A 22,928-nucleotide genomic window follows, 5' to 3' on the forward strand; every position below is an offset into this window, starting at 1 on the left:
ACGGTCTCAACTGTATCGAGACCTAACTACATACGTGTGTAATGCACGCAAAAAAAATGATTCTAGCTTATCCCTATTGGTATATAAAAAAAATTCCTCTGTACGGTTTATGCTTTTTACCAACGTCAGATATTGTACATATTAGAGTCTACGTACTATTCATTGTCCTTGTAGAAGGCTATAGTACCGAGAAGAAAAATATCAAAAAAGATAACCCTGTTCTCTGGTGCATAACGTCCCTTATATCATCTTGAGCTAGATGGATCAAATCATCATAGTCCCAAGTTGTCAAGGACAATGGCCGCATACATGGCCGACTACTCTTATATATGTACCTTATAAAAAGCAGATGTTATCCAATAAGGCTGTGTAGGACCTCTATTCCTCGCCTAGATTGGTCTTCTCTCTTCTCGTTTCATCGCTCTGCACAAATTGTTTGGCATCATTGTAGTACCGTTCGTCCGTTTAAACCAATTGCACTAGAACGAAAACACTGACACCTCCAGGAATGTACATCTCACCAACCTGGATTCCCTCGGCTGGGGTAACACGGTATCCACCCGTCATTAGTACAGGTCTCAGGCGAAGTGTTTCTTCTGGCATAGCTTCATCTAGATGGCGCTGCAGCTTCGATAGTATTGCGGGATTCTTGGCCAGATAGTAGAGTGTAGATGCCAAAGTAGTAACTCTAGTCTCACTGCCAGCAACTATAACCACTCGTGAATCCTCATCAAGAGCAGGTACAGTCGGAGCCGCAGATGTATCCTTCTCGATGTAGGTTTTTAATCGCCACGAGACAATATCCTGGGGTTCTGTCCATATCCCAATCCTGTATTATAGGCGTCGTGATGCTTACATGTGCAGAGATGAACTTGCGAACCTTTTGCTTTTGCTTAATTTTATCTCCATACTACCGAATGAAACTGGAATAGCTAGACGCCACTCCTGGGATACAGCTGGCAAGGTTCAAAAGCCAAGGAACATGACCCAGTGTTCCGAGAATAGCCATATGGTCATGAACACCTGAGCATAATATGTTAATTTCAAGCACTTGGACTGGGGACCGAATATCAACGGTACGATTGATTTGCGAAAAATGCAGATCTCCCGCGGTCCTATAGAAATGCAAGCTTTTTATTTTAAATCAGCCTCGTGTTATGCACTCACGATCATGTCAGACCAACCTGTTCAAATAAAATTACCGTATGTGTCGTGCAGCTTCCCAATTCCACACTGTATTGGAGGTTTCTGCGGGCAGTATAATTGGCGCCAGGTGGATAGGGCTCATGTCGTGGGCCCTTTTGAGAGAAAGAGCTGTGCTTCAGCGATCTTCAGATGTACGGCCTCAGATATTTCGCCCCCAAAGATCAGGCCCCACGAAGCTATCGCTGAATGGCGGTTCATAGGAGTCAAATTGTAACTAAGTGGAGTATGCATGCAGCTATTCCTCTAGCCTTTGCTCCATTTTCGTGTCTCGGTCTCATCTCCCCTAACCGCTGCAACATCACAGACTGGGCCTGATTTAGTGAAACCAGTTGATAAACAATGCTACTGTTCGAGCTACTTGTCCCCGCAATGGAAAGGTCTAGCTTGACGCTATAATGACTAGACCGTATGTTGTATGTATTTTACTTCCGGGTAGCGAACGGGTGGCTCATTAGCGTCGTGCAACTTCCCGCTGTGGAGAATGACGAGGGGAGATTGAAACCGCACTAGGAGAAACTTCAATCCTAGTTTGTCAACACTATGCAACAAAGGCAACAAAGGGAGTCGACAGTATCAAGAATACTTGAGTGGTAACCAATGTTGACATTGCGTCGCATAATGCTATAGATGCCAATTTCTTGGTGGGTATTGGCTTTTTTACGGCGATAATAAATGTATATTTACTTAGAAAGACATTCTAAGATATAAGGCCAAGCATAGCCCTGGATAGAAAATTTGACATTTCATCTTTAACTACGTAGAGTAACCTGGCTTTCTCATACTTAAAAGGATGTTCCTAATGTGGTCTGCAGAAAGCTATGAACAAAGGAACAACAGAGATTCTGTATTGGTTAAAGAAGAACCAGGTTGTTTGAACCGTTGAGTCACCCGTGTACCATTCCAAGGTTGGCTTGTTCCCTTACTCTTCCAGAAGGCCCTTCAACGCCTCAGTAGGTGTAATATTGGGTGCAGCGATCTCCAGTACTTCCTTGCTCGTAGTTGAGGCTGAACATTTTCCTTCCCATGCTGTCACCAGAGCATGTTTGACAGAAAAGATCACGCTCTTTGATTGATTGGTTGCCGCATACTGGTATTCCCAAAGCTGGTCAAGGAATGATGTGTCCTGATAGATGACTTTCTCAACCTGCGTACCAATGTACTGCTCAACCAAGTCCACTATCTGCTGTCCAGCAATGTCCTCTGGCCCATTGAGAACATATTTGGCCTTGTTGTGAACAGAGGTGTCTTCTTGGGACAAGAGATGAGCCGCAAAGACTCCAACCTCGGAAGGGTCGATCACACCGACAGGCGCATCCTTCGACGCTATCAATTTGAGATCTCCCTGCTTCCCTGTTTTGCGGTACTGTTTGATAAATTCGACAGCACCGGAAAGGTAGAAAGCCGAAAAAATGTTGGGCTGCAGTGAAGTCCACTGCAGGTTGGTGAATTCTGGCGAGCTCAGGAGAGCCTCGATCGCCCAGTGCGTACGTGGATAGTAAGCGGGACAATCTGCGCGGACATTCGCAGCAGTGGTCGAGATTCGCACAACGTATTTGACACCGGCGTTCAAGGCAGCAATGTGGAATGTGGACTCTTCGGCGAAAGCATTCGGGTCATTGTGCGGGGCAATGAATGCTCTGGTTACTTGATGCTCACGGAGCCAGTCAGATGTGATATCAACCCAGTTCTGCTCTATCACTTCAACTCCAGGCACCTTGGCAAGCCTTTGTGCCACTGGACTCTTCGAGGAACGAGTAAGGGCAATGACGCGGTGGTCAGACAAAGCATTGCTTGATTGAAGCAACTTCGGTAGGGTTTCAACAACAGCTTGGCCAGTGTTGCCTGTGGCACCGACAATAAGAATAGTAGGAGCCATGTTAAATGAAGAAAGATATTGTTCAAACAAATTGTAAGATAAGATGTGTTGCAACTGTGTCAACCATCGGGGGATTTGCTGTGAACTTATACTCGTGCTCGGCCTCGGCAATTTGGAATTTTGCAGCATATAGTGGAACTAAATGTCCATTGAAGAGTAGATTACTAAAGAAAGAAGTGATTTGAATAATACGTAATGTTAGTAAAAAGGGTATACTAGTTAGGTAGTGGCATCCCACTAGGTCACCACCTAGTGGGATGCCGGTGGGATGCCGATGGGAGGCCGGTTGCTTACTGGGAATAGTGGTTTCGTCATATGGGTCAATATTCACCTTTTCAATTCAAATATGCTATAGGTAACCTTGGAATAGTATTCCAAGGTAGGTAACTTTATAGGTAGACCCCCGGGAACCTCGCCTCCGGCACACCAGTCCTTTGCTATGAAACGGAAGCAAATACCTAGGCCGCTGTACACCGCAAACAGCTCAGACATTCCTATAAAAGGACTTCTCCATATTTTAACATGCGATATTTAGAGTATTATGCTAGAGATCCATAACATGTAATTACCTGTACTTTATGTCCAGCATGTCGCTGTAACTTGTCGTACCCCGTAGTGGACCTAATCAGCCAATAGTGTCTGCCGGTTCACGGATGATCTCACATGTTTCCCGGTCCCCGAGAGCCATTTTCATCGACATTGCGCTCATCACATCCAGTTTTTGACCCTGATGGCAAGCCTTGGAAATGAATTAGATCTCTCGCAATATCCAATCACCTACAATTCCCATGCCTTCAAGTGTGGTTTTCCTGGCTGCAACGCCAGCTACCGGCGCAAGGAGCACCTGCACCGTCACGAAGGAAAACACTCTCAGCAGCAGGCTTTTCTATGTTCCAATTGTGGTAGACAATTTGGACGAAGGTATCTACATAGCTTCTTCATATACTCATTCTGCAAACACCCACTCTAACTCATCTTGAACTCAGTGACACACTTCGACGCCATGTCCGTCAGCGTCATGGAATAATTGAACCTCTCAAGCGTGCGCAGCGAGCTTGTAAGAGCTGTCATGTAGGCAAGTCTCGGTGCGAAGGAGGTGTACCCTGTGATGAGTGTCTACGTCGCAAGATTGAGTGCTCTTTCAACGACCCTGCTGGCACGGTAGAGAATCAATCTCCCGGATCCGAAACACATCGTGTATCGAGCATGAAGCATGATAAACCACAATTACAGAATAAAGAGAAGGAAGAGCACTACATCCGTCTTTATTTTGAGATTTTCCACCCGTCTTGGCCATTCATCCACAAAGGATCATTCGACATACGCCGTGAAACGCCCTTCCTGGTTCAATCAATGATTGTTATAGGCCTGTGGGTTACCAGGGAACCATCTGCGCAGTCAGCAGCAGTGGAACTCCACGGTAAACTTGACTTGGCTCTTCGAGATCAAAGGGTTCGCGCCACTAATAATATCCCCCACACAATGTGCCGGCTTTACTAAGACCCGATTGGTAGGAAAAATGGGATGCCTCAGAAGCCCCTGGAGCTTGCAGTACCTGTGTCTGGCCAATAGCAATGTACCAGGCTATCCTATTACATATCATCTTCTCTTTTCTTGTCAGCAGCCGGACTGCTGTCGATTTCGACTTAAAAGTCTCTCTTCCCCCAGCTGATTTGGGATTACTCGAAGATCTTGTCCGAAGTTGTCGAACCCTAGGCATGTTCTATTATCCGAACATTATTGCCAAGCATGAAGAAGCTGACTTGGCTTCGTTCGTCTGGGTTTGCGTTGAGGAAATCAAACAATTTAATATAGCCTTGTACAAGGTCTGTGGGAAGGCAAGCAGCTCTAGTATAAGAGACGAATGCCATGTGGATAATAACGCAGTATGGCCTTTGATAACCGCAGGTGAACTACAGTTCCCCCTGCCAAGCAATATTCCTTTGTGGAAATCTGTTAACCAGGATGAATGGATGGCTGTTGGGAGGGACGAAAAGCTAGTTTCTTTAGTTGATGACTGCCGGGAGAAGTGGATATCAAATTCTGCAGAGATATTAGAATTCTTTCGGCTATAGAATTCAAACTATTTGTGCTTTGGGTGTAGCGGTAGCAGGCATTTTGGGCTTTTGATATCGGTCCGAATCAATGTAAGAATTCCTAGAAAACGATAATAGCCTGAGGGCCACCTATGGACCTGTCGCTTGGAGAATGAGAAAAGACCAGGAAGAAAACAACTAACTACTGGAACACAAAATAAGTAATTTGGCTGAAGGGTCAAAGTGTGGCTCTCCACAACCGATGATTGCCCTGTCTGTTGTACGCTCATCTATCTCTAACCCTGATGACCGGTAGCTAAATACTGGCCACATACCAAGTCGAGTAGTTTTCTCGTGGTTGTTAGCGAAAGTAATGATTGATATTTTTCTCGAGAATGGTTTCTACCCTCGGCACATATTGAAAAGTAGAAATAACAAGCTTTAGGTCCGAACTGTTCAGGTACTTCGAATACCTCCTTGAGCAGGCTGTGGGTTTGCTAGCGAAAGCATGGCTACGTGAACAAAGGCCTGCCTCAAGGTGATGTCTCCCATGCCGTTGTACAAATCCTGGTAGTAAATTACCGGGGAATATTGTAGATCCCAGACTTCGGCCGAATTGAACCTGCTGTAGGAACAAAGTCTGCCGATACGTACTGAGGAAACCCTACTGAAGGTTAAACTTTCTCATGTACGAGGCCACCTGTTCTGTGCTCGTGGCCTTAGGCAATCAGCACAAGCTTCCAAGGTTTCCGGCCTATTCAGTACCTAGGTAATCTTTTTTACCCCTCGCTCACCAACCTTCTCCCTTTCATGTATACACCTACAGATTGACTTTGTTTTCTGGCCATTTAACTTTCTTTGAATATTACCCACAGCGTCGCTACTTCCTCTAGGAACATGGCTTCTGATCGTTCCTGGTTTCGAGGACCTCCGCTCGACACCATTTCATTTGACCTCCCCGTCCCTTCGAAATGGAAAGTCATTGAGAAAATGAATGAGCTGGCCTCTCAAATTGATGACGAGGGTGACTCGGCGGTCTCCTGGGCTTGCATCAAATATCGCTGCAAAAACTCGAACGACAAAACCCAAATCGCATACATCCGCATTTGGATGCAGATTCCCTACTTTGGGACTGAGATTGACGACAAAGTCACTCGTGCTCGACAGGCAGCACCGAAATGGATGCCCCCGGAGCTAATAGCATACAAGGGATTGATGGATAAGAAATCGGACGTCACGCCTCGCCTCCTAGGATGGAGGAGAGAACAGCAGGATGAGTCGGGACTTGTCCCCGGTGGATTTCTAGTATCCTTAGCCTGAGAAAAAGTTCCTGGCATGCAGCTGGGCGACCAGCTCGGTTCAGATGCGTTTTGGAATCTCGACGAAGACGAACGTAAGAGGGTCCGTGATGCCTTCAAAGTGACAATTCCGTGAATTAATACCCTGCCGCGTTCCTTTACTTTACCTAGCATATATACTAATCTCGACCAACTCTTAGCAAAATTGAACGTATGGGTTACAAACCTCTTTTTGCTAGCGCTTAATCTGGTTTGGGATCCTACATCTAACACTCTGTATGACTCCCTTGATACTTTTCCCAGGGCCTAAATCTATGTTAATTAACCTGTGAATTGTAGCTTCATGGTCGGGTTTCGGGAGTGGGGTTCTGTCAAGTCAATTCCCTGAATTGAATGCAAGTTCGCTTGGTTTGGGTTGGTCAAAATACCTTCAACATGCAAATTGTCGGAATGGGATGGTGGTACTTCTGGCTGGGTGTATTAGACGAGAGGCTCTCTGTGAAGCGTTAACCCGCTAGAGACAAAATGATGCGTTGGAGTGAAAACTCCAAATTGCTCCTCTTAGTATTTTCGTTCAAGAGTTATCAAAACGAGCGAGCTATGATCTTGGGCCTTGGCTGTATCAGATATCCCTATGAAGGGGTTCTAGGGACCACCATGAGAACCGGGCAATTAGTTATATAAACCTTATAGATTGTCGAATACCGTGGTGCAGACTTGATGGAAATACGAAACCCTAGCCTCGAATTGCACCAAAGCTTGCCTAAGGGATATTGTGGGATCCGGCCCCCCCTTACACGCTTTGAACGACGTGATACTACAGAAGCCATTGGGGTTATCCGACTTAATGTGAAGATCTGAAATTATTATCCTCTGAGAAATATATATGGCAGACAAGGCCAAGTTCAACATGAAAGAAAGAATATCCCAGCTGAAGAAGGGAGGGGCTGTGCGAGACACACTGCCCTGTCAAGACAGCGTGGGCGAGAAGTGTGCCCAGTCGCCTCCATATTGACTCCCAATGTAATAACTGTATTTGTTTCAAATTCATGCAGGGGATTTATCAAGCTCGTAGCGATTGAACTCCAGATGTCGCTTACTGGTATTGTTACATACGCTAATGTAGGTGCCTTGACAGGTACATGTATGATTGCCTCGCATAAGGAGAGTGAATCAGAAGTGGATAGCCTCCTTCTGCCAAGAGATCAGATCAACATAATAGTGGTGCAGTGTTGATCTACCACATCCTGTGAAAGATGCAGCCTCCCATGTAATAATGTGATCCTAGTTCTCATTATTCTCTTCATCACTGTCGAATACTTCCTCCTCATCATCAACTTCCTCCTCATCCTCCTCATCTCCCTCTTGGTAATCCTCATCTTCTTCCTCGTCCTCATCCTCGCCCATCGCAGCATCCAGGTCCAAAACCTCGTATCGCATAGAATCCCCATATAAAACACAAATAGCACGCCGTCCCTTCCTTCCATTAACATCAACATGCACAGGTCGTGCTTTAGGGCCATGTGGAGCAAAGAGATGTATAAGGACACTCGCGTGAGGGGATTCAGGCGAGAGATCTAGGGTCGTGGCTGAGATAGTAGGCTTGGGAGCGGATGGCGTGCCATCACACTCAATATAGTCCAGGACTAGAGGTAATGGGTCGGTTGTCTGGTGTTGGGATTGTGTTGAGGCGGGCTGGAAGGGGAAGTTGAGGAGATGGGAGGATCCTTCTGTTCGAATAGGTTGTTAGAATATGCATGTAAAGCCTAGAATAGGAATATCATAAGTATATGTGCGGGTGACTTACTGCTGTCGCGCCAGAGAACCATGAGTGTGTCGTCTTTGACGAATTGGAGTTGGCGAACTTCGCCGTTTTGGAGGTCGAGGGTTGCGAGAGATGTACTACTTGTTGAGCTGACGCCGCCAACTGAGTTGAGGACGACACGGTAGAGGTAGACTAGTTGCGAGGGTATAAGCAGCTGTAATCTGAAGAGCGATTGTACGACTAACCTTGATGTTTTGATGTGACGGATCGGGTAGCGACGTATACTGAGCAAGGCTGGCCTTCCATGGCATCCTGTGGTGCCAGTTAGCATTTGGAACAAGACGAAATCCAACAGTCTCAAACTCGCCTCGTAGCAGAAAGTGAGGTCGATAACCCCTTGATCGCAATCAGAGTGAAGCGTCAAAGGTGAGCGATGGAGAATTCCCCTGCGCTGAGTTAAGGCAATATCCCCAAAGACCTTCTCAAACTGGATGCCTAAACGCCTTGTCAAGTCATTGAGCTTAGGCGTCTCGACAGATGTACCATCACCGCCCTTGTCCCGGGACTCGCGTTGCTGCTGAAGAAGTGACTTGAAAGTGTCGAAGAACGAGCGGTCGTGCTCACCTGGAAGCCATTTATCAGCGGGAGGGGCAGGGGGTTGAACAACTCCGATCATAGGAAGTTGGCGGATGAAGTTCCGCAGAGCGCTTTTGGTCAATGCTCCTTTAATATACTTCACAGTAGGAGGGACATCGAACAAGTCTCGCTTCTCCTGAAGCTCTTCGAGTGTCTGCGACAAGGGCTCGCTGTTAAGAACGTGGATTTCGTGACGAAGCCATCTAGAGAAAGCAGCAAACTGGCCGAGTTCCTCGTTGGCATGCGTGAGAACACGGTGCGCAAGAAGATGGAGACAATCAAGTGTCTCCACGATAGCATTGAGCTTGGTCGTGTCCAGCCCAAGGACATCACTTAATTTGTGGAATTTCGACAATCCAACCAATCGACTGAGAAGTACCTGACTGCGCTCTAATGCCGGGAGGAGACATTCATGTGTCAGTCGCCGGATATTCTCATAACCGCCCGAGACAGCCTTATCCCATCTCTTGTGGCCCTATATTGTTCATTAGCATACCATCTCCCAAAGGGCAAGTCTCACATACTCTTTCTCCAACAATATCCATGAGGAACTCTTTCATGGGCTCAAAGCAATGACCAGTTACAACCAGGTGATAAATAGCAGTGATAAAATCACACTGGCATTTTTCCTGCAAGTCCTCATTGACACTGCGCAAGAACCGCGCAGGGAGCTCCTGAGCATTCTTCCACTCAAGCTCAATCTGCCGCTGCACCTGACCAATATAGCGCAGCAAATTCTGAAGCTGTGTAGTCTTCGACGCAAGAAGAGACAGATATCTCCCAGACTTCGTAATAAATCGAAGATCCATCGTAACAAGCTCAAGCGGACCACGGGTATTACCCTTAACCGGCGATGCCAGCAGAGCATGCGTAGAGCTCAAGGGATGTGAAGCATGACGCAAGATACGGCATGAGTCGGAGGTACCGGGAGAGCTTCCCACAGCGAAAGAGCCAATCTCGAAGCAATCAAAGATGCGCAGATGGACAGTGCCATCGTCGAATCCGACAGAGAGAACATCAACCGAGTCGTTGGAATCCTTCGAAGAATGGAAGATGGCGTCGAGAGACGCCCGCGAGCTAAAGACATCGTCCTCGCCTCCTGTTGCAGGCAGGGTGCTGAGCTTTGGTAGTGAGCTCTCAATGTCCAGCAAGGCAAGTTCCCTGGGTAAATCTGCTTGAAGTGTGGTAGTTGCTTTGGAGGGATACACTCCCGGAGCTAAAAGGTCGTCGACGGAGACCTGGCCCGCAGATTCATCCAAATGCCGCTGTGCGGCTTTGCTATCGGTGAAATTGGCACCCCACCCAACGCACGTTGCCTTGGGTACTTGGTTCTCAGTGGGATTGGACAGTTCCTCTTTCTGCTGATAGGTCTGGTAGTGGTGTACCGTCTTCCCAGTATAGGAACTGATAATGCGGAGCGAGCCATCTCCACACGCGACAGCGAGGAGGCGACCTGGAGTAGCATTAGTAAATAATCGTGCGTGGAATCGTCAACAAACAAGGCCAGTAATATCTAATCATAGAGAAAAAAAAGATATCGCAAAGACCAGCGACAAGGAAATTCAAACTCACCATCCCCCTTCCACGCCATCCCTCTAATCTCGCCATCTTCTTCATCCTCGCCTAGGTACGGATCTCCAACAAAGGAGCCCCCGAACACTCGCTGCCCATTAAGTCGGAATACGCGTAGTTCCTCGTCCTCGGTCGCTAGCGCTATCAAGTCCATCGTGGGACAGTACGCCACGGCCTGTGCCTTGCATTTTGCTGGTAGGGACTTCTCCCCGACGGGGGTCAGTTGGGGTCCATCGACTGCCATTATGGGTGTTTCTTTCTCAATACAAATAACACATTCAGCCCATTCTTATTTCGGGAAGATCAGAGGTTCAAGAACTGAGGTGTTGCGCTGTTCTTTTTTTGGCCGAAGCTGTTGATCGCGGGTGGTGGATACAGAGGGATTCTTGGCGCGTGTGTTTTGGTGTTCCGATCTGTTGATGTTCACCAACGTCACTCTGGAGTTTACATCGATTTACTTCTACTATCTACTAGGTAGATTAAATTATACATCGAAAACATGTTTTTCTTTTCGATCGTATTTCCTTTGTTAGGTTTCATCTCTATTGAGAGCTAAATGATACATTTGCGGAGTACAAGAACTCCAATGCCGACGACCAGCGCCAGCAATATGATAATAAGAACATGAGAATAAAACTACGAGACAGAAGTCTCTGAGAGGGAGTCCCTTATCAAAAGGGAGTCCCATCCATGTCACCCTGTATCAGATTCTTCAGATAACTGAGCTCATCCATCAGCTCCTGCATGGTAGCATTCCCCTGGAACGAGGCGTTGCTGCGACGGGAGCGAATGCGCTCAAGGGAAGTCTCGCTCACTTTCCGCCCTGCGGTAGATATATTTTGCTCCGTGTCCGAGCCTCTGGAGACTTGGGGGAGGATGATCGGGGAGCCATTGGGGCTGCGCGACATCGCAAGGGCCTCCATGGATTCAAGGGCACTAAATAGGGCAGCATGACGCTTTGGGTTGCTTTCCACCTCATCCATGTTCTCGATGCCCAGCCCAGAACAGTCTAGGCCAGGTGTGGACAGGGAGAGGGTGAGTTGGGGGAGATCGACGCTCCAGGGAGGGAGTTCTCCGGATGCCGAGTTCGGAGACGAAGGTTTGGAGTAGACGGTAAGATGGGGGGTATTTGGGTCGGTATTGGTTGCGCCATCGCCAGACTGTGAGAGGTCTGGTGTTGTCCATCTTTCGGCCGACGAGTCGTCCTGGCGGTGGTTGGATGCGGAGGCTGATACCATCGATTCATGCGGGTTGTAGTCAGTTTCGGTGTCGGTGCTCCATTCAGAGAACCGACTGTATTCAGGCACGACCTGGGAGTGGGTGGAGTCGACTGTTGATGTTGTCATGCTGGAGAAGTAACTGCGCGGAATCTCGTCGTCCATCGCCTTGTCTCTTTCGTCAATGGCGCGAACTGCTTCATCCATGACTGAAGATGGCGTGTTTGGAAGTGTAGGGAGCCTCTTTTCTTTGGTAAACGCAGCAGTTGGCGTGGGCAAGTCACCAGAGTTAGCGATATCTTTCAGGGCCTCCCTGATCGCACGGTTTTCGTCAAATGGCGCGGAGTTTCCGTTTCCTGCGCTGCGAGAAGGACTCGGTTTACGGGGCTCCGGACGCGTCTGCACTGTGAGAAGACGACCCGCTGCCGTTTCTCCAGCGGTTGCTTTCATCGCACGACGACTTTGAATTGTGGACGAACCAAGTTTGTCAGGAGAGCTTACGGATGGAATTGCGATTCCGGCGTTGATCTTGACTCCAGGGACATCACGGCGATTCTCAATAGGCTGTTGCGGTGCCATCTTAGAAGCATACACTGGTTGCGCTGGCTCGAACTTTCTATCTGCCTCAGCGGGCTGCCTTAAAGCAGCCAGAAGGGCTCGGGCTCTCGGGGGAGACATAGAGCGTGAATCTTTCTTGTGGCCCTTACGGGTGGCACTGTGCGGCTGAGATGCACTTCGGTGAATCCCGGCCATCGGAGATCTGCTCGACGACTCTGCAGGGCTCGGTTCGCGGCGGACTGGTGTAGATGTCTGGAGACGCACAAGTTGGGGCTGTGGCGGCGGCTTCCGCGGGTTCATAAACTTGTCTTCGGGGTTCATAGTCCGAAGATGTTCAGATCTTTGGGAGCTGCCACTCGCCGAGCGTCCATGTGCGCGACTGTCGGGTAAAATGATAGGGACGTTCAGCACATTCATGGGCTGCCCTGGAAGAAGCGGGCACATCGTAGTCGTTGGCTCCGCCTCGTTGTAATACTCTATATCATTATCGAGCAAATACTGTTTTCCTCGTTAGCTCTTTCATCTCATATGCGTGAATATGAGCCTCACATAATACCAGTAAGTACCACCCATCTTCAGACCTCCTGTTCGCCATTGGGTCTTGTCTGGTCCATCGCCTATGATATCGGTAAAGGTGTGGCATCCTCTCCAGTGTCCTGGTCCGACGCGCGTATCTCTTTCCATCACATATTGCTTGGAGAAATTATCCCATGATCCGAGCAGCTTGACCGACCGGACCTCCGGTTTGGTAATCCTGAATCGTGATTAGCGCATGGATATATCAATTGCACTGGGGGGGCACTCACAGTAGGAAAGTCATAAGGGTAGTCGAGATCATCGCAAGGTAAGACAGCAAGAAAAATAACAGTAAAAGAGAGATCGCTGAGCAAAGCAGGTAATAGCACAGACGAAAAGAAGAAATCAGAGAAAGGAAATGCACAACAATGCAAAATAGCAACGAAAGAAAATGCTAAAAGACAGAATGCCAGTAGAATACACGCGAATGGAAGGCAACAAAAGGACAGTCTATAGAGGTCAAAAAAAGGGACTTGAGCCGGAAGCCCAAGCTTATATAACAAAACCCACAAGAGCTCACAGACACAAAGCCAACTCCACAAAGGCGGTTCTATAATTACAGCCGGGGGGGGGGGGGGGGGGTTGGAAGCACGCTGTACCTGTTTCAGAATCGAGTGACAGGTCTAAGAATAAACGGTTCGTTTCAGGTGTGTTCGGAGTAACGCAGATAATCACAATGCCATGGCCTAGACAGACAGGGCCCAACCCAAATCATCAAATAAATGTAGGTTGATGCTTCAGGAACCGCGATGGTGATGGTGCAATTTCCCCGATGCAGTGCAAAGCGACAAGGTTGGCCAATGGGGGGAGCGGAAGAAGGAGGCGCCGACCACTCGGGTTGGAAATGTTCCTGCGTAGGGGAGTCCGGCGCTAAGAGGGGTCTCTTAGCGCTGCAGGTTGGGATGTTGAAACAGGGGGTATAAATTGAGGGTGAAACTGTAGAAACAGTAGGATGAAGCCCTGAAGGCTGAAAGTGAAGAAAATCAAGAGAGAAGGGGGGATGAGAGGCGAATTCGAGGTTTTTTAAGAGATCGGCGCGGGGATGACTTGACGATCACAAAATTGGCGGTGATGAGAAGTGGAGCGAGGAGTGTTCAATAATCCGTGCTGATCTACTCCATATATGAAAATTACGTTGGTACGGGGGTATAAGAAGAAAGGAAGAGAAAGAAAAAAGAATATGATCTCCGATTCTCAGGGCAGAACACGGTGTGGCTTGCGATCCTCCGATGCCCCATCATTGTGGTTCGTCGATCTCCATGCAAGGTACGCACAATTAGATTAGTTAGATTTCATTGGATTGATTTCATTTTGGATTTATATGTTATATATGTAATATATCAAGGGATTTGGCTAATGTATAAGTTGATCATTGGAGTATCTATACTCTGTAGGGAATACTATTATTCTCCAAAACCAAAACATCACCAGTTTGCAGGAAGCTGCAAGGGCCCGAGCTCTAACTATAGCGAATTGTAGCGAATTAAAGCGTCCGATCTTCTTATTGGTCGTGGAGATTAAACCCAACTTGAGCTAACACAGAGCCCACAGGAATATGTCCGAGAATTCTCCACCCCGGCGGTTCCTGAGATTAATCTTTCAAATGAGATGTCATTTTCGTACGTAGGTCAAAATATGCGATTGGAAGGGAAATAATATACACAAAAGTATAATCAAATAATAAAATAATCAAATTAGATGATAATCCTAAGAAATCTAAGTATCCTAAACCCTAAAACGCGTAAACTCCCGTGGACGGACAAAGTACTCCGTACAGAGTACTCTATCCAACCTTCTTCCTATCCAACCTCTTATGAACAGCCCCAAGCACAATCTTCAAGATCCCATCCCCCTCCAACCGCTTCCCAGCCCGATTTCTCCAAGAAACAGTATCAACAATATCCCGCATGTGCAAATTATTACACCGATGCCCAAGGTCTTCATCTAATTCCTCCAAGTACTGCCGAGCCATCTCATCATTCCCAATCTGGAAGAACTGAATCCCAACCTGCCATGGAATAGCACGACAAGAAGGCCCATCCAGCATCTGAGCTGTCTTAATAATAATGCTCTCCGCATCATCCGTAAACACTCCATCGGTAATCGTAATGATATTAATCGGCTTGACCGGCTTAACCGGCTCCGCCGGCTCTACCGGTTTCACCAAAAAGCCCGGGCCAGATGCGTTCTTTTGCGCTCGCCTCTCTGTCTCCTTTGCTTCCACCAGCTTGGTGTACGGGTCCAGGATATCAAACAGACGACTGCCGACTCCTGTTCCGCCAGAGGGTCTGACGGAGGAGAAGATCTCGCTTACTCGTTGCGCGGTTCTGATGTTGTGGTATCCGCCGGCATCGAGTTTTGGACGTCGGCTGGGATTGTAACTGTGAGTGTAATTGTAATTGTAGTTGGAGTTGGAGTTGATGTTCGACTTTGGTCGGTGGTTGATGAAGTAGATGTCGATTCCCTCGCTGTCATATTTTGTGCAGACTGGCGCGATCGCGGCGATGGCATCTTTGGCTTCGTCCCAAAGTTCGCCTCTCATGCTTGAGCTGTCATCTACCAGGAAGATGGTGTGGAATTCGCCAAGGAAGGCGTACTGGGAATCGGTTTCTGGCTCTTCGGGGGCGCTGATTCTGATTGTTGGGACTGCTGCTTCCACGTACGGTGGTGGAAGGTCTGACGATTGCTTCCCTGTGACACTTGATGTATTGGAGCTATTGGTGCGGCCTCGGGACCATGATGGGAAATGCGTGGGTGTAGTCACTATGGTTCTTGATGCGGCGGTTGCCCCTGCTTTGCGCTCTTTGCGCTCTTTCCGATGGTTGGATGAGAAGGAGTGCCATAGTGATGTCTTTTCGGGAGAGCCCATGGCTGAAGATTGTGTATGTTTTAAATGGAGTGCAGATGAGGAATATATGCCAATAGACTTCTTAGAGGTTGCTCTGATATTCTTAAATGTGTGTTCCAGACAAAGGATTTGACCCAGGAAACACCTTCTTTATATCTACATGTTTTACATCTATCCGGGGCTCGGCTGTGAACCCCACTATACAAAGAATGGATAGCATAGGGCAGAGAGGCATAGACCAAGGCATACTTCTGACAAACAAGGATTTACCCCAAACACATGGTCAAGATACGAGTTCCAATCTAACAGTAAGCCCCCAAAGTATGTGTAAGGCATATTTCGTTTGCTGCAGCCCTATTGGAACTGACAGGGGTATTGAGGAGCAATATTGCTCATTCACGTATAAGCCCCCACCTTGGAGACCCGAACAACAACTAGGTAACGCAGGGTCATTGGGCGCCAGGATTAGGTTTGAATTCAACCAATCATATAAACGCAGTTTCTGAAAGTTGGGAAGCGCACAGACAGATGGTCCTTTGTTGCTAGTGGCGGAGCGCACACAGCCCCGCATAGGGCAATCCTGGTGCCCAGGGCGCAGCGTATCTTGTACTTCGCAGGGTGAACTGACCCAGTGTTAGTGTTTTTCTGGAATTTTATTGGAAGCTATGATCGAGTATGACAGAGGCTGTAATCTTTTAATTTAATGTTTATTAGACAGTTCGTGAGTCATAATGATAATCAACACACAAGGTGCCCTAATCCCAAACCCCAGGCTATGACACAAGAAAACATACAAATCATTAGACACGTATTGACGCTGTTGGTTCAGCCCAATAAGTAATAGAGAAGTCAAAAGAATGAAAGAAACAACTATATCAGTCGCTATGTACCCTGAGGCAAGTACCTCCCTTATAGGTCAATTGAACTGCATGTCACCTCGTCAGATCAGGCGCACTGGACACATCAATGGGTGTCTTCTTCCTCGGTCACAGGATGTAAAACTCCAGGATCAGCAGCAACTATATCCGCCACTGCGAGTGCCAGGTCGATACCCATCGTCTTTCCAATCATTTCCAGACACTTGACCACCCAGCGGCGCAGCCTATGTTGAGGGCTCTCAACGACTCCAGCGACAAACAGATGCCATAGGAGCACTAGGCCTCCAATGTAGCTTTCAGGCGGTGGGAGATTAGACTCCCTAGTTACTAGGTGGACGTTGAAGTGAAACGGAACACTGCGACAGATCTCCAGCGCCAGCCGCCGAATCGTTAATCGCAGTGTCCTGCATTGGACACGAAGCTCTTCAGATAATGAGGCTAGAGAGGAAGTTTCGGATAGTTTCCGGACATGGGAGAGGATGATTTCGCTGACGATGATTCGGGCGCTGCGGTATTGGTTCCACGAACTGCAGACCCAGGGAGTGGGGTACACGTGGTATTGATCGTCGTATGGCGATATGCCTCGGAATTGCTTTTGGATGGCAAGGTCGAAGGGGGAGCTTACATGGGTGGTGTAGGTAAATTCGGAGGGAAGAGCTGCCAGCCAGGCAATTAAATCGGCTTCGATGGCCGACGCTGCTGATATGATTTCCTGTTCACTTTTGTACGTATTGGTGTGGAGGTCTGCGCGAAGGTTCGATAATTTCCCAATTATCATGACTAGTCGATTGCCGTGAGCTTCTGCTGTATCAAGAAACATCGCGATGTCCGTGCATTGGAGTAGCGACTCAGGCACTCGTGCGTCTCGTTGTAGGCAACTGATGGTCTGTTCAAGGGATTAGCTTTGAGATCAAAGGAGTGGTCGATGACACTCACAATCTGATATCGAAGATACAAAAACAAGCGAAGACCAGCGCTGGTCTTAAACTGTTCAGTGCCCCGTAGATCGAGCAGGGCTGTTGCCCCATTGATATGGTTGGTCCAGCTGTCAATACTCTCCGGGGTTCTTGATGTGATCACCTGTAAACAGAGCGTCAGCGACAACCATCTGAGGGGGCAACAATGCAAAATTCCATACTTCATATATGGCAAGCATTATGACAGCGCCCAAGGTTTGATTTGTTTTCGCCTCCTCTATGTCGGCTATAGCGGTGTTAAGCAATCTCAAAGCGGATCCATACTCCCGGCGGGCTATATCGTTAAGCGATGGTAACCGTCTTACTCGCGAGAGCATAGCCGTGGCAGTAGCAACCACGCTTGCCTTCATGGCTCTCTGACCTGCAGGGCCCCCACTCTGCAACAAAAAATTGGACATGATCTCACTAGTCCAGAAACTGCTGGGGATGGCATTGGATCGCAGGAAATAACAGATTGCTTCATATTTGGTGGTATCAAGGTCATATGACGGCTGGACCTCCAATGGGTAATTCCCCAGCTGTCGCATAAGAAAGACATGCTGTGGATCAGAATTGAAGTCAAAGTCCTGCTCCACCGCGAGACCGAGCTCAGACCGCACAGGTTTCCTTTCTGGGGTTGCAGTGCGACGCGATCGCTCTTGTTTATTCTTATGTGTCGAGGCCGCAACCGCCTTTCGGACTACTGATTTGCTTTCGTCGCGGAACATTAACGCCAGTTGATCCCGATATCCGGGACAGTCCCGCTTAGCCCTGGTGCATTGCGAACAGGCCGGTTGGGCTTGGTCACACCGAATCTTTCTGGACCTGCACTCGCCACATCCTTTGCTTGGTTTACCACAGTATACCATGTTCCGTACTTGACAAAGTATTGTACATTCTCCACGGGTAGGGGGAAAAAGGAAGTAAAGAAGATGTTGCTCAGCCCCGTGTCGTCTGGACGGCGCTTAACCGCTTCGGGTATGCTTTGCGACCCAAAACTTTCCACAGTCGATCTTACTTATAACACGGGTGCCTTGAAGCTATATTGTACATCATATAACATCCGATATGGCCAAATAAAAGGTTTGGCGTTTACAAAAACCAAAATCAGCATGGGCTTGTATCTGAGGCAATAAGCGGGTAGCATGTGATATATAATCCCAGCACCTACATGAAATACACCCAACCAAAATGCCGAAGATCCTAGTAGGATTCTCAACTATGTACTGCATGAGCAGGCTTTTGGGCGAATTGAAATTCTCCACATAGAAAATCCCATGAACCAGATATATACAGACCTACGAACACGGTCAAAAGTGAGGCATGCGACCTACCCTTGATAGACATGCTCGGAGACTGCGACTAGATATCCCCTAAATAGTAAATACCCTAGTCTACAGTATATAACTAGGTAATATGATAAGTTGAATAATCACAGCAGTGTCGAATCCAGAGGTCAACTAGCTCTGGCCATCATGTAAATTAGTGCAGCGAGTGAGAGCGAAATATATACGTACACAACATATGTTTATTTAATTTAAACGACCATTTCAAGATTTGCACCTCACAGCATCGGACTGTCTTTCTTCCACTCTCCATCCCGAGGTCTTCTGATTTTCATACTAAACCGAAAAATAAATTAGAAAGTCTTTTGTCATTGATTTATTTCTTTGCTACTACATTAAACGTCGAAATCTCTCATGTCGTATCCATAGGAACTTGCAGATATTACCCTGCTCGCTTCAGCGGAGACTCAGTCTCAGCATCGGCCTGGTTCACCCGCTTCCTATTTCCCCTCAAGTGTCCGCCTGAGTCTGAATCCTGTTGCAAAAACCCACCTGTACCGGTTCCATCATCATGCCATTCGCTAAATTCCCACTGGATTGAAGTCGATTGATCATCACTGACTCCCATACCACGTCGAGCACGCATCAAACGACCCAACTGGCTCCCTTCTACCATCTCTTCAAACCAAGGGATTCCCCCAGTTCTACCGTGCTGCAGACTCCTTGAGATACCCGCAGAATCATTAGATGATGGAACAATGACCGAAGATGCAGCGGTGTCTGAACCTGGTGCTAGTTCAGATGAGGTCGAGATACCATCAGTGGGAGCTTCCTCATAGTAGTCCCGAGGAAGTAATCGTAGATCATCCAGTGCGCGCTGGTCATCCACCAGCAGACTGCCGATCGTGACAGACATGAAATTGGATTCTTCGATGGGATCCTCTGTCCAGAAAGTCAAGGGTGTACCGCAGTATCCGCAGAAGACGCGCTGGGTTTGGGGTGCATGGCGAGGCGAATGAATGCGGCGAATGGAAGAGTGTGATTCATCGGGGAAGAAGGATTTAGTGTGGGATTGATACCAGCCGAGGGGCACTCGTAACCACGCCGAAAGAGGTGTGCCGTGAAATCGACCTAGAATTCGATATTAGCCGGGAGATCGACAAGCTTAGCTTGGATTTACCCACGATTGTCTCGGCTGCTGTCGAAGTACACTTCGGCATGGTCTGTCACATCATCCGGGATATTGATTTGGTATTCATTTCGACCACAAGAGCATGAGCCCCGGAGCGGATCGAAGGCCATGGTGGTACAAGAACTACCGCGGCGTTGGTAACTTCGCAAGGTTGAAGCTAGATAGATGGTTATAGATTGGGGATGAGCGACCAGACACTCGTTTTGTCTGCTAGAAATCTCAATGGAGAGGATTATAATCTTTGATATTAAATTGGACTAGGAATCCAGAGTGCGAGAACAAAATTAACATGAAAAGAGAGAAAGCAGGAAGTGTTCAGTGGACCCTGTCTATGACGTTTAGAGGTTGCCAAGGCCCGTTCCCGGCCTCCAGTTTTACTCCGCATTGGCCTTTGGCCTTATCGCTTCCTATCGCTTTCCTGTGTCCCTCTACTCCTTCTCTCCTCCTTTCAACATTCTCCCATTGCCTACCGATTACAATCGCCTCCCTCATCTATGCCTTGCCTCGACGGAGACTCAGATCAATAACGATAGTCATCCAACCCATCCAATCGAAACCGCGAGCCCCAAACCCTGCATACCCTTGGCGCATCTACCCCACGCCCTCAGTTCCTCTCAAAATCCTCCAGTCATCAAGCACCACGATGAATCCAGACGATGACCATGATCGGTCGTCCTCGACGCCGAATGGAACATCCAAGCAGGGATCTGCCCAGGACAAGGACAAACCTCGCCTTACCGACCAAGAAAAAAAGAGCAATCACATTGCCTCGGAGCAAAAGCGACGCGCGGCCATTCGCGAAGGCTTCGATCGCCTGACAGAACTGGTACCTGGTCTGGAGGGCCAGGGCCGGAGTGAGAGCATAGTTCTGCAGAAGACCGTGGACTTCATCCACGTGAAACTACAAGAACGCCACGATCTTATCGCAGAAATCGAGAGCAAAGGCGGCCGCGTGGATGATTCTTTCCGCCCAACGTGATCATATTTCCCTCGGCATTTCATTGCGCTTTGGATCGGCATTCTGCAGCCCTTGTTCCCCTCCGCTGGTCGATACGAGGGTTCTGGGACTGCAGGCATGTGCCGAGGTCCGAGCGGTTTTCTCGAATCCTGGACCACATGCACTTATACCCACACTACGAATCTCTTTTTCTTGTCTATCTATTCTACCCCTGTATTACGAAAGAGATCTTCGAAATGATCAATTGCGGGGCTTCCTCGTCGCCTGACACATCTGGTTTTCGCATATGATTTGAAGTCAATCACGCATCCTCCATCGCATTCAGTGGATCGAACGACTATCAATACGGTGCTACAGCTTGTGTATTTCTTGTTTTCCTACTTTTGTTGAGTATTGTACATTGAAGTTTTTTTTTTCTGGTTTGTTTCTGCTCCTAGGTACCAGAATGTATATGGTCACGGCTGTTGCTGCGAAGCAACTGGGGCGTTTTTCTTTCCCAATGACCAGCCTGAAATCGAGTTATTTTCAGCTCTGACTGAACACGCACATTGGCATTCTTATTCTCAATCAAAAAGGGAATTATTTGACCGAGCCGTACTTCGGTCGCATCACGTGGACAGGGTTACGGAGAATAAGTGCAGTCATGCAGTTTCTAGGTAGCCAACCAGATTATACAAAAAAAAGTATATCTTACAGTTTCGGAAATTTAGACAAAATAATTAATCAATGCAGCGGTGACAAATGTGAGATCTCAATACACATAGACTGCACATGTGTTTTAGGGGTCACAACCGCTATAACATCCATCTACTGTATACCCGGGACTCGGAGCTTCGGCTTACCGCCTGATATCTGCCGGAGAAACCGAGCCCCTTCCAGGTGAAGCAAATGCAGACTTCTACACTCTACACAAACCCGTGACATAAAAGAATCTCGTGGACAGTCGGGATCCCCAATTGGATATCCCTACATATACTTGCAAGATCAATCAACTGCACGCAGATACCGTCTGCCTCGTCAAGCGGACGGAGAGAGTTCCCCGCATCGCATCACTGCCCGCAACACCCAAAACACCAGACAGACCCCAAATTTCCCAACATGACAGACTCCAAGGAAGCTCTCCTGTCCCACATGGAAGAATTCGACACCACCGAATCCGACCCACCCCCAGCCTACGACAAACCCGTCTTAAAAGCCAACCGCGGGGCACCACTCCCACGCCCACCACCCCTCAACCTCCCAGCCCTAAACAACCTCCGCAACCAGCGCGTAATCCTCGCCTCACAATCACCACGTCGCAAGCACATAATCTCATTCCTGGGTCTCCCGAACATAGAAATCATCCCCTCAAACGCCGCAGAAGACCTATCAAAAACCCTCAGCCCATTCGAGTACGTGCTAGCAACAGCGACGAAAAAGGCCCAAGCAGTCTACGAGCAAGAAATCAACAACGAGATCAAGGGCGAGCCAGCCCTAATTCTAGCCGCAGACACGGTCGTCGTAGACCCGTCCACAGGCTCGATTCTCGAAAAGCCCCGCTCTGAAGCACACCATATGGCCATGCTGCGCTCGCTGCGTGATGTCCGAAACCACAAGGTCTACACGGCTATTGTGGCTATGGCGCCGTTGGCTAGTGCGCGGGACCCGGGGTATGCCATTGAGAGTACGGTTGAGGAGACATCGGTGCGGTTTGATGGCGATGTTACGGATGAGTTGCTTATGGCTTATGTCCGCACGCGAGAGGGCGCGGATAAGGCTGGTGGATATGGGTTGCAAGGGCTTGGGTCTATTCTTGTTGAGAAGATTGATGGCAGTTATGACAATGTTGTTGGGTTGCCGCTTAAGGCGACGCTCAAGATTATCGAGGCTGTTATGCTGAGTGCGGATGATGATGATGGGTTGCCCGGGGATGGCGAGGAGAGTGAGAATGATGAGTGAAGGGGATGTTTGTATGGGGTTTTAGGATCTCTTGTTTCTCGTTAGCCTTGTCTTTCTGTGTTTTTATATCATCATGCCTTCTTTCAGTATAGAATTAAAAGGATTAGGATTCATGTTTAAGAGAGTGACCTG

The 22,928-nt window shown here is 48.1% G+C and overlaps 11 protein-coding genes across 11 annotated transcripts; 4 read left to right on the plus strand and 7 right to left on the minus strand.

Annotated features, from left to right (window-relative positions):
• Positions 1-465: 465 nt before the first annotated feature.
• N7455_003404 (uncharacterized protein) lies at positions 466-1,009 on the minus strand (the record flags this gene model as incomplete). The annotated part of the gene is made up of 2 exons (XM_065604476.1): positions 466-829; positions 915-1,009. The coding sequence occupies 2 exons, from the start codon at positions 1,007-1,009 to the stop codon at positions 466-468; spliced, it is 459 nt and encodes a 152-aa protein (XP_065462967.1).
• Positions 1,010-2,125: 1,116 nt separating this feature from the next.
• N7455_003405 (NmrA-like family protein) lies at positions 2,126-3,082 on the minus strand (the record flags this gene model as incomplete). The annotated part of the gene is made up of 1 exon (XM_040961402.2): positions 2,126-3,082. One exon carries the CDS (start codon positions 3,080-3,082, stop codon positions 2,126-2,128), a length of 957 nt encoding a protein of 318 aa, XP_040808148.2.
• Positions 3,083-3,798: 716 nt separating this feature from the next.
• On the plus strand, positions 3,799-5,157 carry N7455_003406 (Zn(II)2Cys6 transcription factor; the record flags this gene model as incomplete). Its single annotated transcript, XM_040961411.2, has 3 exons — positions 3,799-4,003; positions 4,069-4,534; positions 4,597-5,157. The coding sequence occupies exons 1-3, from the start codon at positions 3,813-3,815 to the stop codon at positions 5,155-5,157; spliced, it is 1,218 nt and encodes a 405-aa protein (XP_040808117.2). The 5' UTR covers positions 3,799-3,812.
• Positions 5,158-6,015: 858 nt separating this feature from the next.
• N7455_003407 (uncharacterized protein) lies at positions 6,016-6,552 on the plus strand (the record flags this gene model as incomplete). Its single annotated transcript, XM_065604477.1, has 2 exons — positions 6,016-6,412; positions 6,446-6,552. The coding sequence occupies 2 exons, from the start codon at positions 6,016-6,018 to the stop codon at positions 6,550-6,552; spliced, it is 504 nt and encodes a 167-aa protein (XP_065462968.1).
• Positions 6,553-7,700: 1,148 nt separating this feature from the next.
• Positions 7,701-10,633, minus strand: N7455_003408 (uncharacterized protein; the record flags this gene model as incomplete). Its single annotated transcript, XM_065604478.1, has 6 exons — positions 7,701-8,146; positions 8,224-8,373; positions 8,427-8,493; positions 8,576-9,292; positions 9,342-10,270; positions 10,390-10,633. The coding sequence occupies 6 exons, from the start codon at positions 10,631-10,633 to the stop codon at positions 7,701-7,703; spliced, it is 2,553 nt and encodes an 850-aa protein (XP_065462969.1).
• A 427-nt stretch (positions 10,634-11,060) lies between these two features.
• Positions 11,061-13,002, minus strand: N7455_003409 (uncharacterized protein; the record flags this gene model as incomplete). The annotated part of the gene is made up of 3 exons (XM_040961408.2): positions 11,061-12,662; positions 12,714-12,918; positions 12,971-13,002. The coding sequence occupies 3 exons, from the start codon at positions 13,000-13,002 to the stop codon at positions 11,061-11,063; spliced, it is 1,839 nt and encodes a 612-aa protein (XP_040808133.2).
• Positions 13,003-14,523: 1,521 nt separating this feature from the next.
• Positions 14,524-15,609, minus strand: N7455_003410 (uncharacterized protein; the record flags this gene model as incomplete). Its single annotated transcript, XM_040961440.2, has 1 exon — positions 14,524-15,609. One exon carries the CDS (start codon positions 15,607-15,609, stop codon positions 14,524-14,526), a length of 1,086 nt encoding a protein of 361 aa, XP_040808151.2.
• Positions 15,610-16,551: 942 nt separating this feature from the next.
• Positions 16,552-18,308, minus strand: N7455_003411 (Zn(II)2Cys6 transcription factor; the record flags this gene model as incomplete). The annotated part of the gene is made up of 3 exons (XM_040961403.2): positions 17,605-18,308; positions 17,403-17,546; positions 16,552-17,352 (listed from the first exon to the last, which is right to left on the minus strand). The coding sequence occupies exons 1-3, from the start codon at positions 18,289-18,291 to the stop codon at positions 16,552-16,554; spliced, it is 1,632 nt and encodes a 543-aa protein (XP_040808132.2). The 5' UTR covers positions 18,292-18,308.
• An 842-nt stretch (positions 18,309-19,150) lies between these two features.
• On the minus strand, positions 19,151-20,010 carry N7455_003412 (uncharacterized protein; the record flags this gene model as incomplete). Its single annotated transcript, XM_040961428.2, has 2 exons — positions 19,151-19,839; positions 19,893-20,010. 2 exons carry the CDS (start codon positions 20,008-20,010, stop codon positions 19,151-19,153), a joined length of 807 nt encoding a protein of 268 aa, XP_040808112.2.
• A 533-nt stretch (positions 20,011-20,543) lies between these two features.
• N7455_003413 (transcriptional regulator family: Helix-loop-helix) lies at positions 20,544-20,879 on the plus strand (the record flags this gene model as incomplete). The annotated part of the gene is made up of 1 exon (XM_040961404.2): positions 20,544-20,879. One exon carries the CDS (start codon positions 20,544-20,546, stop codon positions 20,877-20,879), a length of 336 nt encoding a protein of 111 aa, XP_040808147.2.
• Positions 20,880-21,956: 1,077 nt separating this feature from the next.
• N7455_003414 (nucleotide diphosphatase) lies at positions 21,957-22,796 on the plus strand (the record flags this gene model as incomplete). The annotated part of the gene is made up of 1 exon (XM_040961424.2): positions 21,957-22,796. The coding sequence occupies one exon, from the start codon at positions 21,957-21,959 to the stop codon at positions 22,794-22,796; it is 840 nt and encodes a 279-aa protein (XP_040808129.1).
• Positions 22,797-22,928: the final 132 nt, after the last annotated feature.

This window comes from Penicillium solitum, assembly GCF_028829755.1.
Source record: "Penicillium solitum strain IBT 25940 chromosome Unknown utg000001l_segment0_segment0, whole genome shotgun sequence".
Taxonomy (NCBI): domain Eukaryota; kingdom Fungi; phylum Ascomycota; class Eurotiomycetes; order Eurotiales; family Aspergillaceae; genus Penicillium; species Penicillium solitum.